Raw genomic sequence first — 21,476 nt, 5'->3', positions numbered from 1 at the left:
TGTCAGCCAAAATGAAAACATAGTCATCTTGTCCTGACCTGTCAGACAGACAGGCGTGTGTTACATGTGTAGCTGCTTCAACATACAGTGCATTACAACAACATGGGGACAGACATGCAGCCTAAAGCAGATTAGTGAGGCGGCCGACATTCCTCTCATAGCGCAGGCAGGTTAGAGTCTTCTCCATCCCTTACTGAGATTATCATCCTGTCTGCCCAGAATCATCGGGGAGCTACTTAACCTCACCCGCCTGAGGTAAAGAAAAGTCAAAAAGGTGGGTTGAAGACATGTTACCATCAATCATAACCGCTAATAGACGGCTTCGCAAGACAAACTTCATGGTTATCCTCAATCTAGCACAAATTTTCTAATGTTTTATGGCTTTTTTTCTTCGTTAAAGTGTGTTTCAAAGCAGTAAATACTGGAAGAAAATGGCACATTGTCGTAATTTTCTCTTCATAATGGAGCTATTTTCTCCGAGCAAAGTTTAAGCTGGGAGCAGCCCAAAGGCATCCTCATGATTAACAACTGCCAGCGGCCTTCAATCTGCTTCCCAAGGTCGCCATGTCTGTCACATCCTCATGGGCCAACCCATGTGACCCATGAGGCCCTTTGAAAGATTTACGCCCTCAGTGTTTTGCATTGCACCATACTGTATACAATGGAAATCAATTTTTGATGGGCTGTCCTGCATGGGCATTTCCTAATGAGGCCTGCACAATGAAGATCAAACAGTCACAACACTCTGACTTTGTGCCAACCGCATCTCTGTCCTATTTCAATACTGCATGCCAACGCTATAAAGTACACACTGAAGTCTTTTTCAAAAGGTTAGTGTACAGTAGCTCTTTTTATTGTGTACTTTTGTACGGACCGGAAATAACAGAACAGTGTGTGTGCTCATGAATGCCAACAGAGCTTTTACTGTGGAGCCCTTTGACCAATTTCACATTTTTTGAAAAATTGACAAATAGAAAGTGAAGATGTATTTGAGTGAACTGCTATATGTGTTGGTGGAGCTCACTCCACCAATAGTAGGAGTGATGATACAAGTGATGTTGCGAACAAATACTCAAAAAGAAAGGAAAATAAACACAATTTTGTTTAAATTGTTTAACATTTCAACCAATGAAATGAAGTGAAATGAAGGCTAACTTTGCGTTTGGTTATCTTCCTGTGTAACCTTCAACATATTTAATAGTATTTAATACGCATCAGGGATACAGTAAGGACTTAACATATGTCCCATCCTCTATATAACATCATGTAACATGGAAACATCTCTGTAATATTCAGAATTTCACCTTGTTTGACTGCTTCTCTGCCTTTTCATCATTCACCTGTCAGATACAGGAACTCACACCTGTGGTTTCTACAATGTCGAAACGTGTGTCTGTTTCCTCTCCCACTGTTCGTGATGCTGTATATTTAATTTGTCCTTTTATTCATGCCATGTGGCAGATGACATTAAGCAGGTTCACTTTAACCCCCTGTGGGTTTTCCGTTCCGCTCCCATAACACTACAAAACAAACTGGGACACATCCGCCTGCCTGTCTTTTATGAAGGTGAAACTCCCACATTTCCCCTGTTTCTGTGTCCACTCTCAAAACTAGGCTGGTGCTCGGTCATCTGTTGAGTCTGTTCTGTGTGAGTGGGTCGAAAGATGACGTGAAACGTAGAGTATAAACTTTCTGAAGTGTCTGGACGGAGTAGGGTTGAGGTGGTGAGGGGAATGTCTGTGGAGGGGTAGTGGAGGCCTTTGCTGTGCTCAGAAGAATCAAGAGCCTTTCAACTGTTATTGTACAAATAACTAACACTGTCAATGCCAAATGATCTCATCATGGGAAGAGTTGCATTTCAGGACTAATATTTACAGAACGCAGACCCTGTTTCATTTTCATGTCATTTCAGATCAAACCATCTGATAAAACTGTGGGGGAGGAGAGTGTTATGGCTAGGAGCAGAGCAGGCAGACAGATAGCGGCGATAAACGTCGTAAAAATGGAATGAAGCGCTAGGAAAAGCAGTGAAAGAAGGTGTTTGGAGCCTGTGGGCAAGGCACCTACCCTCCTGGCCTGGAGCATGTCTGGCTTTTTGTCTGGCTTTTACAGGAGAGTAGACAGATTACTTGCAAGGGTTGAGATGGTTCAGTGAGCTGAAGGAACTAGGTGACATGCAGCTTGAGGAGAGGGGGGGGACCCATATCCTTTTACAGTCTGGAAATAAAGCAGGCCAGCGGCGGTGGAACGGCCCCACGTCTATCATCTTATTGGGCAATTAGATGACAATGTCACAGCAGCACTGATGGCTGTGGAGGTCCTGCACCAGACTGTTGCAGGCAGGGAGGTATTTTAACACAGGCGGAGTATTTCCTCCCAATATTTCATGTGTTATTGAACTAACCCCTACCTAACGTTATCATAACTGCCCTTTTCTGCAGTATTCCCACATAGAAACATGAGCCAGTGGCTTTTTAATTGTAAAACACGAATAGGGTAAATTGGCTCCGTCGAATTCAAGTTGTGTAATAAAAAAGAAAACAACGACAAACAGCTGGATTTAAAGAGAGTAAAGGAATTTCTTTTGTCACATGAGTGGCTTTCATCCTGCCAGGGGAATACACCACACACTGGCCGACATTAGACATCCTTCCTCTGCAGCATTCTTCACGGTGACTCCTGGGATTTGAGGATCGAAAAACATGCAAGTGATGTACAAAGAGAACAGCTCAAGGTGCATCACCCCTTGCCCCGGCGGATAATCGGCAGACAACCGAAATAACCCATGCAAATCTATAAACACGCAGGCATGAACCCTGTCCCCTTTAAACAGAGGAGACCCGTCACTGTGACGAGAGTAGCAGTATTCAAGGAATGTCCTGATCTGGGATGCCTTAGGGAAGAGACTGAGAATGCCCATGACTCCCCTTCTTGTGCTTTAACATATACACTCAATGAGAGGATGATTCATAAGACGGACAATATTCACAGTGAGAACAGATCACTCCTGACCTCATGTATTCACAGGAATGATGCAGATTTTCAACGACATAGTTCCCTTTTCATCTACATCAGCCTGTCCCGCATGTCTTTGACAGTCTGCGTCCACATGTTAAGCTTTTTCATGGTATCAAATCACAAAGTTACCTGTAGTATCATATGCACATTATTTGTTTTCTTCTTCTTGAAATGTGTCCATGCACTCAATGAGGTGACATCACTGTAGGAAAGTTTTTTTTCTTTTCTTTAAATGGCACGCAACAGGATGGTTATTGGGGCCAAGGGGTTGTGTGACCCCTCAAGGCCAAGGGCTGTTCTCTGTCTGACGGCGAGGCAGGTAAAGCGTGGTTAGTGAGTGGCAGTTAGAAATAAGTGGTGATATGTGGCAGGAATGCAACACAATGACATGTTTGACGGCCAGCGCTCGAGTGCCTGGGTGGTTTGTGGAGGCAATCTAAATATCTCATTGTTTTGGACCAGTGCTTTTGCACTCCAAATCTGATGACAGCCGACTGCTTTCATCTGACTGCAGAGAAAAAAAGTGAACGCTTCCCTAAAAAAGAAATATGCAACTATTTGTTTGAGGCTGATAAGAAATAGTCTGAAGGTAGATGATGACAAAGTGTCACAGTCATAATCTTTATCATATTCACAACATCCCTTTTAAAGCACAAGTCTTTCAGGGTTTTGTATTTAGCTCTTTTTGAAAAGTCAGATTTTCGGAATCAGCGTGGGCGGGGACTGTGAGAAGACAAGAAGAAGAGGGCGGTGCTAACCTCTTCATATTCCCAAATGTCAATGAACTCACAACAGATTGAACCCTGAAGTGCGTGGGCTGGAATAATTTAAGGATGATGAGCGCTCAGATAATACGAGTTAAATCTAGCGCGGCATTTCTACACCATGACCGGCAGGATTAAGCTCAGGTTAGAGTGTCTTGACTTTCTAAATAATTAGGAATAACTTTCAAGTAATTATTTAGTATCAGAAAGGAACATGTTGGATAATTAACTACTGGATAATATCCTTGTATCAAGCTGTTGAGGGCGCGCTCCAACTTTTATATCGGACAGGTGACTTTATTAGATAACAACTCCTTCAGGATGAGACTGTGGACTTTACTCGTCATCATCCCGGTGTGCGCATCATCTCCTCTGCCAGCCGGTGAGTTTGAACTTGTGTATCTGAGACTTTTACGCAGGCACTTCAAGAAGACCTGAATTAGTAAAACAAGCATTGCGCGTGCGATTCTGGAAAACAATGTATCCACGTGCCTAGTGCACACATTTAGAAAGCAAGTTGGGGAAGCAGGAACCGAACTCATCACCGTTGTAGTCTAATGGCCTGACTTTGTATATCTAAATGTATATCTAAACTCTTTTCTCGCTTTCACTGACTTTATACTAAAATGAACGCACCTTTTTTCTGACCAGAAACGACTAAGTCCAAAGGTCCAGCTGTGGAGAGCCGCTGCTCCGGCCGAGCCTGCAACCCCCGCATGGGCAACTTGGCCCAGGGCAGAATGCTGAGCACCCAGTCGGTCTGCGGCTCCAACTTCTCGGAGCCCTACTGCGTCTTCAGAGAGACGCCTTCGCCCCGGAGCAGGGAGTCCTGCCCCGCAGCCAAATGCAGCAAGTGCAACTCTGCGAGTCCCGTCCAGGCGCACCCTCCCTCCTCCATGAGCGACTCTTCTTTCCGCTACCCGGACACGTGGTGGCAGTCCGCAGAGGGGGTGAAGGAGGAACTGCTCCAGCTCGACCTGGAGACGGGGTTCCTCCTCACGCATCTCATCCTGGTGTTCCGCTCACCCCGCCCGGCTGCCATGGTGCTGGAGCGCTCCCAGGACCGAGGGCACACGTGGAAAGCCCTCCGGTATTTTGCCAGAGACTGCGAGGAGCTGTTCGGCCTGGCAGAGGGGTCGCCAGTCGGGGGAGCAACGTGCACCTCCAAGTATTCAGGAGCTTCCCCTTGTACCAGAGGAGAGGTGAGTGAGTCCAGTGCCTTTGTTTTTGACAGTGTGGCCCGAGAGGGGTGTCTTTGGGGGCCACATACAAATACATATGTTACTACTTCTAGGTAAATAACAAACAAATGAAAGTTGTCAACTAAACACCTGTTTTACTTTTGACAGTTTATAACTCCCTCCTGTAGATCCAACCCGAGTTCATCATTGTACAACAACACTGCATTCATCCCCCACAATCATCAGTGTTTTAATGAAACACATTTCAGATGAACATGACCCTGACATTAGAAAGTCAAATGTAAAAGTTGTATAACTGGCACATACTTTTTAGGGAGTTAAGTACACTTACACAGACAAGGATGTAAGTGTCTCCTTGAATATGTGTTATATGACTGACATTTGTTTTGTATATGATTTGATAGAAAATAGAAATTACAGGCAATACGAATCAAAGTAATGTTCTTCTTTTCCCGATGCGAAGGCCCAAGGACAGAGGATGTTGTATGCTGTGCAGAATGTAAAGGCCCTTCGAGGAAACTTAGTGATTTATGATATTGAGCCATACAGAAACATTTAATTGAAATTGAATATTTCACAGGAAGTTTGTGGACAATAACATATAATTACCATCCAGTCCTAATCTTCACAAAATGGGAACTCTGCTATAAATACACTTGGGTCAAGAGCCAATGATCAGTAATCTTTGAGGTTGCTGTCGTTCATAGAAAAGGTTAAATACGGGATGTGATTTAATTTCTCAGATCTGAGAGTGACCACATCAAAACACACTGCCAGCACTTCACAGCAAAGTACGTTTCTTGGCACCGGGATGCACTATAAGCTGATATCACACAGCCCACTGAACACACAGCTGCTTTGTAAACTGACCTCCTCTGATGGGCTATGGGAGACCTCTTTTTGTTAGGCCAGCCTTCTAAGCTGCAAACTGCTTTGACATGCACGGCTAGAATATCAATGTTTTTCCTCTGATGTTCCCTTAAAGCATTTTTTGGAGCTGCTGCATTATCACAGGGAGGTCTGAGCCAGATAACCAGCTATGATTAATTCATGAGCAGGCCTTCCATTCACACAGATGGTGTGCAAGAGAGACTCTCACTGGAGCCTCGCACCACATTGGGAGGTTCTGGTTGAACGTCTTGAATGAATATATGGCTTTGACTGATCCCATAATTGCAGTGTATTTGGAACAAGTATGTGCCTTGGTACTGTATGTCAGCTCTCTTGTATAAGCCTGTCACCCTTTATAATTAGTGTATCTGTTGCTCAACATGCAAAAGACCTAAAATGTAGAGTTTCAATAAAATAACACGACAGGCATCATATACTTAGTTTAAACTCTCGGCTTGCTGTCATGAGACTGCAAATCAGAACTAGCTTGTGAGCTAGCTTACGATCTGTCAAGTCCAATGTTTATATGGTAAAACTTGTTGTTGATATGTACTGTACCACTCACCAGATTATGTTATAATACAAAATCCAGTATATTCATTTGGAAGTCTCTCTTGTGTACAGAACAAACAATACAGGATTTATTAAGTATGGGTTGTCTATCAAATACATTGTAGTTTCACCTTTTACTGACACAAAATGTATTGAGGATATATAGTTTGTTTTTGACCACAACTCATCCACTCATGCTTCCATAAAAATAACATATAATCATTTTTATTGCATTTTTTGTTTTACAGTTTTAATTCATGATGTTTCCTGATATTTTTCATATATGTATGTGTAAAAAAGTCATAGTATGTATAATTTTTTTTTTTTTTCAAGTCATGATATAAAATGTCAAATAAGTCATACGAAAATTGTGTTCTGGTATGTTGAAAGAAGAAAATAAAGTCATAGTATAGCATGTTGAATAAAGTCATTACAAAGTCCTAGTATAGTCATGTCGGAAGAAGCCAACATGAAGCTAAAAAACAATAAAACATTTTTTCAGTCAGACACCAAAACCAGGACGATGCACTCGATTCATCTCCCACCTGAAATGATTTCCTAGTTTTTCATCCCAACAGAGTATCTGAAAGATCAACATTCAACTAGATTTAGCGTCCATGTTTATATTGGAGCTAGTCTGATTTTCCAAGAGCAGCTATTTGAGGAGCACGAAAGGCGAACCAGATTAATGCCTGTTTTTCATTTGGCAGACCAAGAAAAAACAGAGACTGATATAATTTATGTTTGCGTCATGGTCTGTCAGAGTCTCAAAGGTCCGTTTTCTTCCGCTTGTTATAGAGGCTTTTACAAGTGGAATAACACAGATTTTAAGACATTTTCTCCTCTACTTAAATCTTTCAGGTGATCTATCGAGCTTTGTCGCCCTGGAACTCAGTGGATCCATATGGACCGGCCGCCCAGGACCAGCTCATGATCACCAACCTCCGAGTCCGTCTGCTGCAGCGCCAGCAGTGTCCCTGCCAGGCCAAACATCCTGGGGCTGCTGGCCTCCCCACAGACCACTATGCCATCTATGATTTTATTGTCAAAGGCAGTTGCCTTTGCAATGGACACGCTGACCACTGCGTACCGGCCGGGGGCTACCGACCCAGCCAACAGAAGACCAGCAACATGGTGAGCGATTCTGAGCTTGGCTTTTGTGAGTTTACAGCTTGCAGGTGCACAATACTCCACTTAGGGAAAGCTCTTGCTCTTCTGTTGTGAAAACTTACTGAGATGTTGTGTCACGCTGAAGTCTGCCGGTGGGTTTATTTCGTCTCCATCGCGATTTGTTTATGTGGTGAGATTGGGAGTAGAGGGTTCGGGGTTTTGTTCCCACCACTCCTTTGTTACTCAGCTGTGCGCTGGTATGTGCCGCTGAAGGCTGCAGTGAAGACTGGATATTAGGCCACAGCTTTACCTACCATTACAGGGATTTAAGTGTGTGGAAACCTTAATTATGGTATTCAGCCCAATGCTTCACCAAACCATAGTCTCTGTTGGGTTATTCTCTTTACTGTAAATGGAGACGAGAAGAGCTTGTTTGATTTCAACATGATCTAAAGAGGTGTAGACATGCTACACAGGCAGGAACAAGCTGCACTGTGTGTAACTGCTGTGATTGTGCATGTAGATGTTGGTATGTTGCAATGTTTGAGAAGTATTACGCACATGTAGGTGCAAGGCTGCTAGAAATCAGGCTCAATGCACATTAACAACAAGCCACACATTTATTTAAAAGGCTGAATTCGATCTCAGTCGGATCATCGTCAGGCCAAAGTGATTTAAAATGGTTAACAAAACCACATTACATCAACTTTTCACTTAAAGAAGGACACAATGAAAACTCCTCAAATATACATTAATCCCAAAGAGTAGTATCACAAGTACTGCATGCTCACTTTTCTCTCAGCATTGTTCTTGAGCCACTTGAAGGCACATACAGTCAGAAAGATGCATGCAGATACAATGATGTAAATATGTTTCTTTGCCTGGCAGGTCCACGGCAAGTGTGTTTGCAGACACAACACTGACGGTGAGCACTGCGAGCGCTGTGCCCCTCTCTATAATGACCGACCCTGGCAGGCTGCCAACGGCATCATCGGGACGCCACATGAGTGCCAGAGTGAGTGATGGAGCAAGAGAGTCAAATGCAGAGTAGGACACACAGCATGTAGACGTATCTTGAAAATTAATTTAGTCTCATAAATCATGTGACCTTTTAGACGCTCAAGCAAGATTAATAACAGAGCAGGTCCTCTTTTTTTTAATGTCAGCTATATGCTGTAAGAGTTATCACTGCTATCTCCAGGGCTTTGAGAGTTCATCCGAGCAAAGAACAAAACGCATCAGTGTGTTTGATTGTGTATGTCCATCCAAACATAGAGTGCAAGTGTAATGGTCACGCCAAGAGCTGTCACTTCAGCCGTGGATTGTGGCTAGCGACCGGGCGGCGGAGTGGCGGCGTGTGTGACGACTGCCGCCACAACACAGAGGGCCGTCACTGCCAGAACTGTGAGAGGGGCTTCTTCAGAGACCCCAGCCGACCAAAAACGGCCCCTGACTCCTGCAAAGGTAAATCTTTTTCTGCAAAGTGCAGCTCTTTTTTTTCTTCTTCCTTAAGCCATAACTCTGTATGGATGAATGCCAGCAGAGAATTCCAATTAAGAGAGGGAGTCTTTGATATTTTGAGGGCAGTAATGGAGATTAGATTTTTCGTTTGACTCTCCAGACTAAAGCAGATGGATCTCTAAAGTTCCCTCAGCACCTTTCTGAGTCATTGCCTCCCCAGTGATGAGATAGTAGGACGACTATAGTCCGCTCCTTAGCAGGAATGACGGAGACCGCACTGTTTTTGGAATGTGACTGTAATTGCAAACAATGGAGGAATTTCCCATGGACCAATGCGAGCACATTTTTCCCATTCTTGCCCTTTCGCCCCGCAAGGTATGCTGAAGCATTTTTAAGACCAAACATGCCGTTTTTGGAAACAGATGAAGCAAGTCTGTAACAAAAAGTCAATCTGTCATCACGAGGGACTGTCAGGTCTGACAGCGTAGAGAGGGAGTGATTCACTGTTTGTTTTTGCTGCAGCTGCTTAGCGCATGTTGCGGACATACTCCCAGCTTGTTGCTTGTTACAGGAGGATGATAAAATACAGTACACTTTTAATATTGGGAGTTCACTGTGTACACTCTAAATGTGTTTGTTTGTGCTTCTACAAGTGTGTTTGTCCTTCGCATACATGCAGGCTCATAATGTAAACTCAGTGCCTATAGCGCTGAGCCAGAGAAGCAGACATGTCTTTTGACCTACAAACAGAGATGTTAACACGCAGCCCTAATGCTCTGTTCCCCCTCTCTCCTCTGCAGCCTGTTCCTGCCACCCCGTAGGCTCCGTCCTCTCAGGAGGTAGCACTCTCTGTAACCCTAGCAGTGGGGAGTGCACTTGTAAGCCCGGTGTCGGAGGCCCCCGCTGTGACAGCTGCATGCTGGGATACTGGGGGCTTCACGAATACGGCTGCCGCCCATGTGACTGCGCGGGGGACTGTGACCCCTACACCGGTGACTGCATTTCTGGGTGAGAGCCAAGACTTTAATACCATATCCATAAGTATTTTTACTTGAATCAAGTGATATATGGCATAGAGGTGGAGTGCATTCTGGATGATTAACACTATGTAGAGCCCTGCCTCTGACTGGTTTTACCTCTGCGGCACAGCTCAGATGTGGAGGTCTTCTATACAGCCACCGGCCACATGGGACACAGCAGCAATACGAGGGAGACGGCACTCTTTAGGCTAGAGGAGCTTTTCTCTGCACTGCACCACTCTGGTAAGTCACAGGTCATATCACACAAAATACACTGCACACTCATCCGTCCACACAGAGGAAATGCGGCTGTTTTGATGTTGATACATCTTGATGTCTATACATTGTGAAGAAGATGAATCCTATTAATCATGTTTCTGTTTTTTTCAGAGAAATGTGAGTGTGTAGAAGTTACACTTGGCAGCCCTAAACTCTTCTGTGCTGCAGAGTATGACTATGGTAAGTGCTATTGACAGGGGGAATTAATTCAGTATTGTGTGAGCCTGTCATGACAGTGTCTATGATAAAACTCAAAATGTTGGTTGTTCCCCTTGATATCTTGTCTAGTGATTCCTTAAAGTTTTCTTATAATAACATTTTCTGTTTTGTTGTCTCTCACTAAAATACATTACGTGTATCACTGAGATCTATCAAATGTGTTGAATGCTTTTTCTTCCACAAAAAAACATTTGCAAAGCAAATTGAAATTTGCATCGTTTACATCCATGTTCACTTGCTACAAGTCTTCTTCTCCTCTGCCTTTGCTGGTGCATTGCTGCGGTTCTTGGCACATAAATTGTAGATCAGTGAGAAACTGTTGGCACCAGGATTAACAAAACAAGGACCCACTCACAAAAATATTGCTCTATAGCGCTACCAGTGGTCAGAAACTCCACAGTGTACCTTTAAAGAAATGTTGTATTGCACCTCAAGGTCAAAATTGATGCAGCAGAGGCCAAGATATCTGACTTTTAGTCCACAGCTTGGATCTGTAGATAGATGTTTCTACAATCCACATCTTTTAAATAGAATCACATCTTTCAAATGCAATTCCCCCAGTATATAATGCAGGTTGTCATAAACCCAAGCAGAGAAAGAAAATGTCAACACTGGTTATTTTCTTAGACTTGAAAAGCTGATCCAGGACCAAAGAAGACTTTTCATAACTGTTTACAGAACATTGGTAGTTCTCTTCATGGCTAGTAGTGTAGTACAGGTTTGAGAAGTGGAAATCGTATTTTGTATTTTCTTGTTGTTGAACATCTGTTTGTGTTGCCTTTGCAGTCCTGGTGGTAAAGGTAATGTCAGCTCACGATAAAGGCTCCCATGCAGAGGTGGAGGTCAAGGTCAAGAAAGTCTTGTACCAGAACCCCCAGATGAAGGTCCAGAGGGGAAGCGTTACCCTGTACCCGGAGTCCTGGACCACCCATGGCTGTACCTGTCCCGTCCTCAACCCAGGTGAGCTGCAGCCACTTCCAGTGGACAACTTTGAGTGAACAATCTGCCATCTTTGTGCTGAATAGAGGATCTTTGTCGTTGCTCATGCAGGCTTAGAGTCGGTGCATCAATCATTTAGATTGAACATTCACAGCTTAAAGATTAGAGCCACCTCTCTGTTGTGAGACTGCTTCACATCAAACACGTTTACAATAATCATTTCTGGCAACATTCGTTCAAATCGGCTATAACGGCACAGTATTTAACGGATTGATTATAGTCCTATAATCTTTTTTTACATGAGGACATTTTTTGTGGCATTCTCAGCAGACTTGAGATTCAGTAGGGTTTATGCTCTGCTCCTTCTCCAGGATCTGAATATGTTGTGGCTGGTCATGAGGACTGGAAGACCGGCCGACTGATGATCAACACCAAGAGCCTGATTAAATCGTGGAAGTCAACCCTGGGACGTAAAATTCTCCACATCCTCAGAAATGACTGTGGCCGCCGGTAGGGCAACAATGATCTGTGCAGAAAGAACAGAGGGACTGTTCGAATTAAGCATTGCTTTGACACTTAAAAAGAAAGCCAAATCTAATGCCCACTACAGGGATTTCACTGTTTCTTTTGTGTCTCAAGTGGAGTGCACATCCTCAGGAAACAGATTCAATGCCACAGTGCTGTGGTTGTTAGCCTGAGGTAGAAATAAGCACATACCTCACCAGACTCCAGTCACTTAAGAGTAGAAAAGAACAAAGCCTTCCATCTGAACAAAGACAAACCTGATGGTGAACTTTCATTCCTGTACAGTATGATATTTTCCAGGTTATTTATAAACAATAAGCGAAGCATGTTTAAAAACTCCATTACACTTTATTTCCTGGCCAAACGTTCTGTCAGAGTTGACGAGCCAGTCACGTCCTACTGCATCAATTTCACTGAGAGCTGTTTACTTTGAAATCTGAAGGCGCAGAGTAAATTATCCTTGTCGTCTCACAGATATTACCGATAAATCATGAATGAAGTCAACATCCGAATGTGTGCGAGTGTGGATGTGTGCATTTGCTTGATGTCCTTGGCAGGGAGTCGGGGACTGTGCAGGTCACAACAAGCAGCTCCTGGTTGAGGGAAGAGGATGAAAAAAACATTAAAGGAATCAGACGGCTTAATCTGAACAGCGCCGGAAAACTTGCCAGCCTGCTGTCTGACAGCAAAGCACACTCTGCTCCTCCATCTCAGGCCTGGCGTACAATCAACCGGCTCAAACACTTGGGATTGAGTTTGCTCTCGCAGCTGGTTCAGCTACAAGAGTGGGCCATTGTCATGTCGCTCCAGTCAGATTCTGTGAGGATTTTCTGCTGTCCTCGTTCGAACCTGCTTCCTTGTGAGGAGGATTTACTTAAGAAGGCCTTTTCCAAACTCGACCCTGTGGGAGCCTGTGTGAGCATGTGTGTGTGTGTGTGTGTGTGTGTGTGTGTGTGTGTGTGTGTGTGTGCGTGAGAAAGAGCACATTCTCTTTAACATATGCTCCTCTTTTTGGCCTGTGACTCCTGCCGCTCCAAAATAAACATGTATTAAAAGCCATTGACATCACAGTGTATCAGATCCAGAGTCCACGGGTCCAGTTAAGAATAGGTCTGGTGCGCTGTCTCCAAGGAGAAGGACAAACTCTGTGAGGAGACATAATGCATTCCTCCAACGTGACATCAACGCTCATGTCCTTGTCCCAAAGACTTCACCAAAAAAATGAGAAATGGGCTGGAGATAGCGTACATGAATGTACTCTGCCATCAATGTAATATTTATATTGCTATTTTTGTGTGTCATATGTGTGTTTTTCTTTCATCTAAACTACAAAAACAACACATCAGTGTGCTCATTCTTAATGCTCTAGGGGAAAATCTGCTTCTTTCCGTGGTGACATAATGCTAAAGCACAAGACTGCGAATAGCCTGATGTGTCTTCCTGTAATATCTTCACTAGTGACTGATGTTTGACCTGTGTTTTAGTACTGCCCTCCTTTGGTTAAAGGAGAGAATACACCTTTATATCATCAGATATTTCTCATGTAATTAAGAATTGAGAGCTATTATGCAAATATGCACACAGTAATTGATGCAAGATTTATAACAATTTATTTCTTACAAAACTGCTTCAAATTAAAATAGAGCAAAGAACTATAGAAATAGAAATATTTCATTTCAGTTTCCTCACAAGGTCTTAACAACGCGTGAAGCTAAGCAATTTTAGGTGAGGTGGTCGCCAAAACCTTTTTTGCATGTTTCTTTTGCATATATTTGTTTTGCATATTTCCTAAAAGCGGCACATACAAATGTGACTAAAATGGCAACACTACCTTTGTTACAGATATGCCCTTTGATACTGGCTCGATCATTTGGAAAACAATTACTAGTAAGCTACTACCATGAGACAAGTATTTTGCCTTTGCCAGAATAATGACCTAGTGGTACTCAAGCAGTGGACATTTAGGTCAGAGAAATATTGCATAATTGCTATCAGTCCGCAGAGGTTTGTTGTCTTTGAGCCAATGCTCCTCCTGGCTCGCCTTGAGTTTTGGTGTATGATTAGAAGTCGTCTCCCCGGCTCACGACCTCCTTGTAGGTGGGCCTGAGTAGGATGGTGTGCTCGTACTGGGCGGTGTAGCTGCCCTTGATGTCACAGAGAGGCGGGTACGGGTCCATGATGCCAAGGTCACACAGATTCTTCAACGCCATCAGGTACTTGCTCTCACCCAGGCGGTCCAGCCAGCGGCGGCAGAATGCCAAAGTGCCAAAGTTCTCATTGATCACATTCAGCAGATGTTTAGCCCTTGGAAGTCTGCAGCACAGTAACAACACAAAGTCCACATGCAGTGAGACAAACTGGAGATTAACTCTATAGATGTAAACAATCATTCAGGTATGATGCTCTTTCACAATGTCTTTTGTTAAAATGATGGATTGGCAGACAAAAAATGAGGAGCAAATGAGAGATGAAAACGGCAGTGCCAACCTTATTGGTACGTGTCCAACATTGAAGTTCTTCATGTAATGTGAGCACTCCATGTCATCGTGGACTGCACCTTTTCCCGTGCTGCCAAATGTCTCAATCGCATAAGCTTCACCTTCCTGAGAGGCAACAAAAAAAGATGGACAAAAAAATGAATTTAGGTGTGGATGTAAAATGTAGAATAACTATGAAAATCTATGCACCATTATGTGGGGCTGAGTGGGTGTGACGTTACTGAAAGGACAGAAACACTCCAGTGGGGCTGAGAGTAAATTTAATAAAAATCTCAGGATGCCAGCAGCTGACAGTCTATTAAGGGCAGTAGTGTCCTTTGCGGAGCAGCGCCTCGTGCGAGTTGATTGGCTGGGCTTGAATGGCGTTTTGTGTCTCTATCAGCGCGTGGCTGTTGTTAGAGTCCCTGTGGTATTAGCTGATAACGCTGCAACACCTACTCTCACTGCACCGATAATCAGTCAAAGTGCTAGCAGCTCTGTGGCCCGCCCAGCTGCCACTCTCTGATCACAAAGAGGGTAATGGCAACATACTTGTGCTAAAAATACAACACACAAATCTGCAACCTCAGCAGCAACCCCTCCGCCACCCTAACCCCCCTGCAACCATCAGGTAAAATGCTCGACTCAGCTAGTTGCCAATTAAAATGCTCAGTTCTGTCCAAATACAGTCGTGTGCTGCAGCTGTGCAGGTGTGAGGCAGGTGTGGATCTCAGTGGAGTCCTCGGCAAACGCAGGGCAGTGCAAAGCCATGTTTATCCTTGGTGAAGGGTCGGCCTGTTAATGAGCACTGGATGCCCACAAATCAGTACTCTTACGGTGAAATGAGGAGCTGGAGTTTTAACAAGTGTTGCTACTCGATGCGGCTGGTAATTCCATTAAAGGTGTAATTAAAGTGCTGATGAGGGTGACTAAGAAGCTGTTAGAGCAGTGAATGGGAACACTTCTCCACACCCCATCGTAACCCTAACTAGCCACACGTTCTTCCAATTACACTTAAGAATTAAAAATGTGTATTAATATGCAAGGTCAAGCAGCTAATAACGGTTTAACTTCAGACAAAAAGGCAATACAACATTTCAGTAAGAAGAGGCAGCAGTGTTGTTTTGTGCTCCAGAATCTCGTCACATCCACATTTGGCAAAGATGAAATAACATTTTGATTAAGCTATAATCGCTGCTGTACAAACCTCCATCCGTGTGGCTTCTCCGCCTTTAACAATGGGGACTGTCTTCCCTGAGTGTATCCTGTACTGTCCAATAGAGTGGCCATTGAGATTCCTGATTGGCTTCACTATAAAGAGAACACAACAAAGAGGTTTAATGGATAGGAAGAAGCACTGAACCTGTGCATGAAAGAAAAGAGACAACAAATGACCTCCTATTACCTTGATATGTTTTCCCATCTATCTCCACTTCATAAGACTCCATGACTTCCTGAATGGTCTCACCAACATCGCACAGGCGCACATCAATTCCTGCAAACTAAGGCAGAGAGGCATAAACATGCATATGCATCATAACTACTTGAAAAGTAGCTGCTATGTGTGTGTGTGTTAAACTTGTATCTAACTATTAGTTCCTTGAATGTGAATCTGTACACTAAACACTTTAATGAATCGTTTCTGAAATCTGAACCAGGTACTAAAAGAAACAAAAATAAAACCTAAACCTTTTTGTGTTTCATCATTTATTGCAACTTCCCTATCTCCTGATTATTTGAGTCTCTGTGTGCAGTTTATATAAGCTGTATATTGTACCTGTTATACTTGTTTTTCATTTTCCATATTGTATACAGTATTTTATTTTTATTAAGGGAGCCACTGATTTTAAGATCATGAATTATATTGTCTTTGTTCTTCATGCCATTGAGTGACTGTATTTGTGCACATTTGCAGCATTTTCTTTTTTTTTCATTTGATTTATCTGTTCTTTTTTTTTATTGCTGTGACACTTCTATATGTTCCTATTTTTCTTATCTTATCATTACTTCCTCGTTTTGTACATATCATTCTGTAAAGTTAGTAGGGATACATTAATTTAAAGGGCTGTATCATGTCTTTTTTATGTCACATTTGGCTACAGAGTTTTTCCTGGGAAGCAATCATTAAAGCTAGATACACACTCTCAATCATTACATTATTTTAGAGATTTAATTGTGATACTTTTCAATCTACAGTAGATATAAATATTAACGCAACTGTAATCTGAATATGATTATTCTTATTTCTTGGGACGTAGTCAGGATCTTTTGTGTAACCAGCAGGAAGATCTGTATTACCTTAATGCCGGTGTCAGTTGCGTCTCTTACGGCCTCCAGCAGCCTGTCGTACTTTGGATTGAAAGTGACAGTGAAGGCACAGTCTATTATTCGACCTAAAACACCAAAAACAGTTTCTATGAGTTTGTCATTTTGAAGAAATATTCCAAATGTAATAATAAAAAAAAGTGTAAGTTAATTAACTTGCGAGAACAGTTTATTCCAGGCAGTGAAAATTATAATGTAATCATCACTTTACCATGTCATAATAAATGCCAAGTGTCAAATGGCATAGCAGAACTCAAAAAGCACTTAAAAAGTTATTAGCGAGCTCGAACCGTTGATGTGCGTTCCAAAGTCAATTTTGCAGACGTCGTCGTAGCGCAGAACCGTGGGGTCTCCTGCGTTTGGGGTGTAGTGGGCAGCACAGTGGTTGATGGAGCAGCCGGTGGGGAAGGCCAGGCCGGCCTTTAACCCATTTTCTTTGATGAGCCTCCTGGAGCAGTCCTCCAGCTTCTCACTGCCAGAAACAGAAAGCAGCACAAAGGGACGATGGAGGACGCGGAACAATGAGAGTGTTGTCGGGGCAGATAATGCATCCAGAAGAGGTTTGATGATTTTAAAACAGTGTATTGCAGGCTAGGACAAAGAGGTGCTGAAACCATGTCAATGTCTGTCACAAATGATCCCAGGCAGGTACGAGCAGCCGAGATTTAAGTCCATTAAAGTTGGCTCAAGAACAATATCTCAGTGTATGTCTCACCAGATGTCAATCATGGTCATCCCTGGTTTGATCCAGCTCTTGACATACGAGCGGACCTGCCGATGTGCCTCAGCCGCTTCCCTGAAATCACTCCACATCTCCTCGTTGGCCCCGTCCAGCGCCCGCTTCTCTTCACTGGTGGTCCGCCACGCTGCGCTGCGCCTGGCGGGAGGCAGGCGGGCACACAAAGAGGAGGAACTCATTATTTTCTCATTATACACATATTTGTAACGAGGATATGACACACTTGTAGGAACCCCGCACAGGTGAACGTCGTGTTGTCAAAACCTGACGACATCCATTTGCTCCTGAACAGGAAATTAAACCACACACTAAACGTTGCACCTCATCACGTTGTCCAAGTGCAAAGCAGAGAGACAGAGAGAGCTAAATAAAAATATGTCACACAGTGGAGGACTACTACTGAGAGTGAGGGACGATGTGGAGGTTGCACACACCCGTCTTTCGATGGTGGATATTCACACTCCTCTCCCTTTGGAAAGTCTCCGCTGGGATAGAGCTCACAAATAGGTATTGAGGGAGGGTCAGTCTGCCCCTTCACTGTGACCCAGATAGTAAGAAAGAGAAACAGAGGAAAGCAGCGGGAGAGAGAAAAGAAAGCACAAGTTATCCTCCCCATGTCCATGACATTAGCATTTCAATAGCCAGAGAATACAGTACAGTTCCTAAATTACAGATCTAATTAAGCAAGACATCCCCATGAGTAAAATAATCCTGTTGACTTATATTGCAAGAAATATTGTAGGCAATATAAAAGCACATATAATGGGTTAACGATATGTAGGACATACTGAATATGATGTCATAAATGTTGAGCTGTCTGTCCGACCTGCACAGTCCCGAAGCATTTTGTCCTATGCCTCCTGTGTCAGTACTACATTATTATTATTAGTAGTAGTATTACTGTCATGACAATAATGAACTACATCAACCTGCTTCTGCACCTGTTGTATTTACCTGTTATTCAAAGTGAATCTGACGCATTCAATTCAAACACTGAAAAGTTTTTGTTGAAGGGTTCTTAGAGGGCAGTCCATCAATAAAATCGGATGTGCCATTGAGACAATACAAATTCTGTCACTGGGATGTAAATTGCAGTTTCAGTTCAAATTCGAAATTGAGTAAATGTGAATCTGGTCCATGTAATCTGATGCAGAATTAGATACATTTGCTGCATTGAGAAAAATGGCTTACATCCTTTCTTCTTTTTCTTCTTCTTCTTCTTCTTTTTTCCAGCTGGGTTCTCTCCTTCATCTGCTGAAAGCATCATTAGTTTCAATACAGTTTGTAAAGTGAGACATATATAATATAGCTTGGGCACAATTCCCAGTGTGCTGCTGAAAATAAGATGTCCCATTGCAGATATCCGGCTGAATTTGCCCGTGCACTTTCAGGAGCTTAAAGTTCAACACAGTCACCACTGCAGATGATGATGATGATACACTAGTGGTGGTGAGAAGTTACCTTCTTCTCCATCCTCCTCCCTCTCCTTGTCCTCCAGTGTTTGCTGCTCCAGCTGTTTTGTCACATCATCAACACCTCCAGCTTCTCCATCCCCCTCAGCTTCATTTGTCCCTGCTGCAAAGTCATACACACGTGCATGCATGTGCAGGTGAACATGCACGTGTGCATCGATGGCATGCATGCATGGACACACACACGCACACGCACACACACACACACACACACACACACACACACACACACACACACACACACACACACACACACACACACATAGAGTGAGTACATTATTTGTGGTCCAGCCATTTCAAGAAAGTGCATCCACTACGATCTCAACTTGGCAATGTCTGTGCATATATTTTATTTCTATGCCTTGAGAGTCAATATCCTCAAGGGCACATGTACCTTGCAGCATTATCACATTTAGCCCTTCAAAGACAGAGCGGTGTGGAAAGCACTTTACCTATGGCAGGTTAAAAAAGTCAGGCTTTCCGGGAATCTATTTTTCCATATTATGAGGCAGCATATAGCTTGATGTTTGTATTTTTTTTATAAATATTACAGTGTTTGTCATCTTATTACACTAAAACTGTGGATACTTCCATTACATAATTTCATGCAGCTTAGGGGGGATTTATGAAACATATTTAATCTGAAGTAAAATTAAATTGTATTCCACCCATATCTTCAAATGACAGCTTTCAATCAGTATTTGATGATAAATTCCTATTTTCAGAGATTGTCCCGTTTCCAAATGAGCTCAGCTCCAGCCGCACAGAGTTGGGACAGCTGGACAGGAATGCCATCTGACAGGTTGGAAAGTCTCCTGTCCCGCATGTCTGATGCTCGTGCTCTATTTCGAGTGGCACTAAAGAGGAGACAAATTTGCGCAATTTTTTCCAAACCGATTTTCTGGGGATGCCTCTTACCTGGTGCGGTGGTCTTATTCCTCTTCTTCTTTCTTCTCTTCTTCTTTACTAATTCTAGGGCTTCCGGGTCTTCTTTCTCCTGGTTCAAGTCGTCCCCATTGAGAAGTTGAGGCTCCACATCACGCTGTAGCTCCGCCATCATCAGCGACTGAGAGATGAAGTGACGCATAAGCTGCTGAGAGCCTCCAGTGGTCAAAGCAGAAAAGTGTGCTGGAGGAATCTGAGCCAATAATGAGCCATTAGAGTGCAACAACTTGACCATATAGCCTCCAGGAAGACGATCCTCCACTGTCCTGAGGAGCACAACTTTTATTTATCATCACATTTTCTCCTCTAGGGTGGGATTGCATTCAGGCACAAACACATGACATGCTTAGTTATGTGACCATCAGGTCCTGATGTAAAAATAAGAAAAAAGAAAAACTGCACTGCATGCTAGAATCATCACTTTGTCTGAACGTTACTATAGTTTCAGGTTACTGTGCGCAAATGTGACTGCGGCTCCTCAGCAAGACTTGTGTGTCACTTCTCCCGCGTGCACACATCGGAAAACACCGCATTCTTTATGTTTTAATACTCTTTTGTTGTTCGTATACTTTGATGCGGAGTCGCTGCTGGTGCGTGTCGCGAGTATTTGGACACGAGTGTATCCAAGCAACCAGCCCGGCGCACTGGGCGGAAAGAGGCGAGAAAGGTGGATTTTAAAGCGTATTCTGTTGCAAGGACATCACGTTTTACAGCGTGTTTTTTTGGCGTGTGGCGACTCTTAAGAGGAAATTTAAGTGTTTTTTTCTCGGTGGAATGCCTTCTTCTGTCGCGCAGAAGGAACTCAGAACTGGCCCTTTGTATTTCTTTGACCAGGTGGGCTAATGATTCATTTTGTCTGACTTTATTAAAAGAAACAACAAGGTACTAATCATGTAACTGCATCTCTCTGCAGCCAACACAACACAATCGAATTAAAGGGGCACGACGACACAAAACTTTGTACTTAAATTTGGGAAATGAAGAAGCAAAGGCAAAAGACACGACACAAAGGTAACTCAATTCCCTCAATCGCTACAAATCATTTTACATTTTCCTCTTGCGACCAATACTTTTTTTCTCATATTTGTGTTCCCCCCTCATAGTAACCGAGAGAACGACCACACAGGTGATGAGCTCTCTCAGAGGCTGTCGGGTGAAACACTTGGCGATGTTGAACCCGATACCTCAGGTGCTGCACTCAACACAATGGACCACGACCCGCTGGCAGCATACAAGAGAGCAGCCCCTCAGTTATTAAACGAAGTGGCTCGACTCCTTTCACAACACAAGTGGACCGAGGAGGGGCGCATTCCTCACGGGATTGTGAACATCCTGAATTACTCCTGGAGAGATGTGACCGCGGGGTCGATGCCCTTGAAGAGTTTGGAGCGGACTGACGGAGGTTCCGGGATGTTGGATGAAGATGAAGGTTCATCCCGTCAGGTGTCGGCCAAAGACAAAAGGGAGGCAGGAGAGAAACACTCGCATGTTGTGGGGAATGCTGGCTCTGCGGGGAAACCACACGTCGACTCGAACACA

General features: G+C 43.5%; 2 protein-coding genes across 2 annotated transcripts; one reads left to right on the top strand and one right to left on the bottom strand.

Moving 5' to 3' along the window:
- Nucleotides 1–4,103: 4,103 nt before the first annotated feature.
- On the top strand, nt 4,104–11,968 carry LOC306740999 (netrin-4-like; the record flags this gene model as incomplete). The annotated part of the gene is made up of 10 exons (XM_079223250.1): nt 4,104–4,164; nt 4,434–4,984; nt 7,289–7,561; nt 8,426–8,552; nt 8,813–9,001; nt 9,799–10,006; nt 10,148–10,260; nt 10,408–10,476; nt 11,302–11,475; nt 11,826–11,968. 10 exons carry the CDS (start codon nt 4,104–4,106, stop codon nt 11,966–11,968), a joined length of 1,908 nt encoding a protein of 635 aa, XP_079079376.1.
- Nucleotides 11,969–14,039: 2,071 nt separating this feature from the next.
- LOC306741114 (methionine aminopeptidase 2-like) lies at nt 14,040–20,049 on the bottom strand (the record flags this gene model as incomplete). The annotated part of the gene is given in 11 exon segments (XM_079223367.1): nt 14,040–14,292; nt 14,467–14,582; nt 15,664–15,767; nt 15,862–15,958; nt 16,755–16,849; nt 17,072–17,253; nt 17,497–17,658; nt 17,955–18,057; nt 18,712–18,774; nt 18,982–19,095; nt 19,911–20,049. Coding segments are annotated over 11 exon segments (1,428 nt in total).
- Nucleotides 20,050–21,476: the final 1,427 nt, after the last annotated feature.

The sequence above is a fragment of the Taurulus bubalis genome, assembly GCF_910589615.1.
Source record: "Taurulus bubalis genome assembly, chromosome: 9".
Classification (NCBI taxonomy): domain Eukaryota; kingdom Metazoa; phylum Chordata; class Actinopteri; order Perciformes; family Cottidae; genus Taurulus; species Taurulus bubalis.
This window is presented reverse-complemented; position numbering and strand designations above follow the sequence as displayed.